Source organism: Equus quagga, chromosome 8 (assembly GCF_021613505.1).
Source record: "Equus quagga isolate Etosha38 chromosome 8, UCLA_HA_Equagga_1.0, whole genome shotgun sequence".
Taxonomy (NCBI): domain Eukaryota; kingdom Metazoa; phylum Chordata; class Mammalia; order Perissodactyla; family Equidae; genus Equus; species Equus quagga.
Window position 1 is genome coordinate 121,103,381 of NC_060274.1, and position 3,779 is coordinate 121,107,159.

Sequence of the window (3,779 nt, forward strand, 5' to 3'; positions counted from 1 at the left end):
CTGGACTCTCCTCTATCAGCTGTCTTTGTCTGGCTCTGGCTATCCCTACTTGTCTTTAGATCTTATATGTTACTTCTTCCATAAGCTTTTCCTGATGCTCCCACCACCCCAAGTCCAGGCTAAGTGCTTCCCTCAAGATCTCGTATTTTTCCCACCGTACTATTTATCACATAGTAATGTGATGCCAATTTATTTGTCTGAATCCCTTAGTAGATTTCAGACTGCACCTGGCCTCATCTTCATTCCTTCAGTCACTTGGATTGAGGTGCTAGGAATACAGTGGCATTTTGATCACAGTTGAATCCTTAACTGTCTAGTGCTTGGCATGGAACTATCACTCAATAGACATTTATTTGTTGCACATATGGATGAATGAATAAATTCTGGGATTTTCTTAGTATAGCCTAGCATTTGTACTTGAAGTACTATGCCAATTTGTTCCCTTTAATATACTAGGAGATACTACCGTCACACTGTGTAGAAACAGTAACATCAAGGGAATTTATTTGCTCTGGTCAATTTTACAAGGCAATGTGGATTAGTAATGACACCTCACTTTATCTTGACACTAATATTTCCTCCAAGCTGCCGGTGGATTAAAGTCCCTCGGTGCACTCCTACTCTTGTACTGCACGGATAAAGCAGCGAATCCACCTCTGTGAAGCTTGCTCCAGTTCCCCTGCACTGTACTCCAGAGCGATCGGTAAGCAGATGGTTTTCAGGCAAGTAGGACCCAGGCCTTTATCCTGGGGACGGAGGATAAGAAGAAGTCTCTCTCATTCACTGATGGGGCTCTAATATTATCTTAAATAATTTTTTATATATGAAGGAAGATGTATTGAAAATGATTATGAGAAACTTGGAAAATATACAATTAAGAAAATAAAAATCACCCATAATCTCATCACATAGAGAGCAATTATTAACTTTTGGAGGGTGAAATCGCCCCTCCATGGTCTCAGTGGCTATCTATAGTTCCAAATCTGCCCCTCTTCTTGAACCTCTCCCTGAGCTCCGGATTGGTGTATTTGCCTCCTCAGTCAGTACCTTCACCCTTGTCCTGGCAGTATTTTAACTCCACGTGTTCAAAATGGAAGCTCTATCATCCCCTTTCTCCACTTGCTCCTGCTCCTGTGTTCTCCTTTCCAGCGAATGGCAACCCGCCGCCCCACCCCGCCCCCCCCCCGCCAGTGACCTAGATTAGAAATGATCCTTAACTCTTCTTTCTTCCTCACCCCCATATTCAATCAAGATTCTGTAGTTTCCACCTCCTACATATCTCTTGACTCTTTCCATGTCCTTTAACCCCCTGTGTCAGTACTGTGGTCCAGATTCCATCACCTCTCTCCTGAAATACGGAGACAGCTTCCTAAACAGGCCTCCATGTCTCCAGTCCATTCTCCACACTGTGGTCAGAGCCACGACACAAGGAGTGGCAAGTCATCATATCACTCCATGAATTCAAATCCTTCTGCTGTTTACAAGGCACTTCCCAATGTGACCCAGCCTCTGTTTAATCATTTCTCCTGGGGGCATTCTTCACCCTCCTCTTCACTGGGTTGACCTCTACCCATCCTACAGTTCTCCACTTAGCCGTCTTTGTCACCCAAGCAGCTTTCCCTGACTCCCCTCTCCCCTCAAAAAGTCTAACATGGATAACCCGTCTTATGAGTCACTCCATCCGTCTCCTATCTACTCACATCTGTTCTTCTCACCCTGTCTGTGAGCTCCCTGAGGCCATGAGTTGTGCCTTCATCACTGCAAACCCACAACCTCATGCAGGCCACAGTCCATGGGAAGAATGCAACAAGTAATCGTGCACCCACTAAATGCAGCTCTAGGGTTCCAGACCACACTGCTTTTGGTCATTCCTAGAGGAGAGAGTGGAGGATGGGGCAACTGATAGGAAGCCCTCCTTATGAGGACACTTTTCCAGTTTCTCTTTCCTGAATCTGGTCCTTGGGTCCCCCCTGGTGGTGTTCCCGATGCAGACACCTCCTGATAGGGGAGCTGCCCATTCCGGCTTGGTCCCTGCCTGCTGTCAGGGCTCACACACCCTGACCCAGGCCTCCGCGCGCCCCCGCCACCGCCCGAGCACCCTGCGGATGGCGGCGGTGATTTCTCGGTTGCGCAGGCTGTAGATGAGAGGGTAGAGCAGCGGCGTGATGTTGGTGTAGACCAGCGCCAGAGTGCGGTCTCGCCGCGGGGAGTAGCTGGCCTTGGGCCGCACGTACATGAAGGTGGCGCAGCCATAGTGCAGGAAGGTGACTGTCAGGTGCGAGGCGCAGGTGGAGGCGGCCTTGCGCCGGCCCTGGGGGGAGCGCAGGCGGCGCAGGGCGGCAGCGATCGCGCCGTAGGAGGCCAGGATGAGTACCGCGGGCAGCAGCAGCAGCACCAGGCAGGTGCCCAGCAGAGGCAGCTCGTCGGCATAGCTCTGCGTGCAGGCTAGGTGCAGCAGCGCCGTGATGTCGCAGAAGAAATGCACCAGCAGGCGGGAGCCGCAGAAAGGCAGGTGGAACACCGCCACCGTGAGCCCCACGGATACTGCCAGTCCCCCGAGGCAGCAGGCCAGGGCCAGTCGCGCGCACAACCCTGGGGTCACCACGGCCGCGTAGCGCAGGGGGTGGCAGATAGCCACGTAGCGGTCATAGGCCATGGCGGCCAGCAGGAAGCACTCGGCCCCGCCCAGCGCCACGAACATCTGCATCTGAGCCGCGCAGCCCAGGAAGGAGATGGGGCTGCCCTTGCCAAAGCCCGGCGCGGCCAGGTCGGCCAGAGAGCGAGGCACCACTACCAGCGTGTAGCAGAGCTCGATAGCTGACAGCTGGCACAGGAAGAGCAGCATGGGCGGCCGGCTGGGCACCGAAGCCACGGCCACCAGGATGAGTAGGTTTCCGCCCAGGGTGGCCAGGTGCACCGTCAGCAGCAGCAGGAAAAGCGCGGGCCTCAAGTGCGGGAACTCAGAGAAGCCCTGAAGGAGAAAGCCGCACGACATGGTGGCATTGCCGGGGCTGGCCATGCACCGGCCCGCCCACAGGCACCTGCGGGAGAGAAATGGGGGAACGGAGAGCTTGTGGGGTGCGGCTCCTCTGCCTCTGCTGGCCGGGAAAGGGCTACAGGGTGAGAGGGAGTGGTGGCTGCAGAGAAGGGGGAGGGTTCACGGGTCCATTCCCAGCTCCTCTCCCCAAGAGGGAGGTCTTAGCAACTTTTTCAAAAAAATGGTGCATTGGGCCCGGCCAGTGGCGCAGCGGTTAAGTGCGCACATTCGCTTCTCCGCAGCCCGGGTTCTCCGGTTGGGATCCCGGTGCAGACATGGCACCGCTTGGCACACCATGCTATGGCGGGCGTCCCACACATAAAGTAGAGGAAGATGGGCATGGATGTTAGCTCAGGGCCAGTCTTCCTCAGAAAAAAGAGGAGGATTGGCAGTCGTTAGCTCAGGGCTAATCTTCCTCAAACAAACAAAAAAAATGGTGCAGTTTTTCCTGCCTCCTGGACTAGAATTCCGACAGCTGCTTTCTCAACATACTCTTTCCAAAGAAGCCTGGATTTAGGCCTTGTCCTTACAATGCATCGCTCCTGAGCTCCACCTACAAAGAATGTCTTGCTTTCAGACTTCAGTTATTTCGTGGGTTTTTTACAGCCTGAGCATTATGGTCACTTCAGCCTGAGCTCCCGAAGGCAGGAAATGTGTCTTTAGTCTCTGCTTCTGTTTGTTCCTCCCTGCCCTAGTCTGTTGTATCTGAGTTGCTTTTTGTGGTGCGTCACAGAATCACAAA

At 53.3% G+C, this 3,779-nt stretch overlaps 1 protein-coding gene across 1 annotated transcript; it reads right to left on the reverse strand.

Moving 5' to 3' along the window:
- Positions 1 to 2,041: 2,041 nt before the first annotated feature.
- Positions 2,042 to 3,019, reverse strand: LOC124243406 (olfactory receptor 10AC1-like). The gene has a single exon (XM_046668980.1). The coding sequence runs from the start codon at positions 3,017 to 3,019 to the stop codon at positions 2,042 to 2,044; it is 978 nt and encodes a 325-aa protein (XP_046524936.1).
- Positions 3,020 to 3,779: the final 760 nt, after the last annotated feature.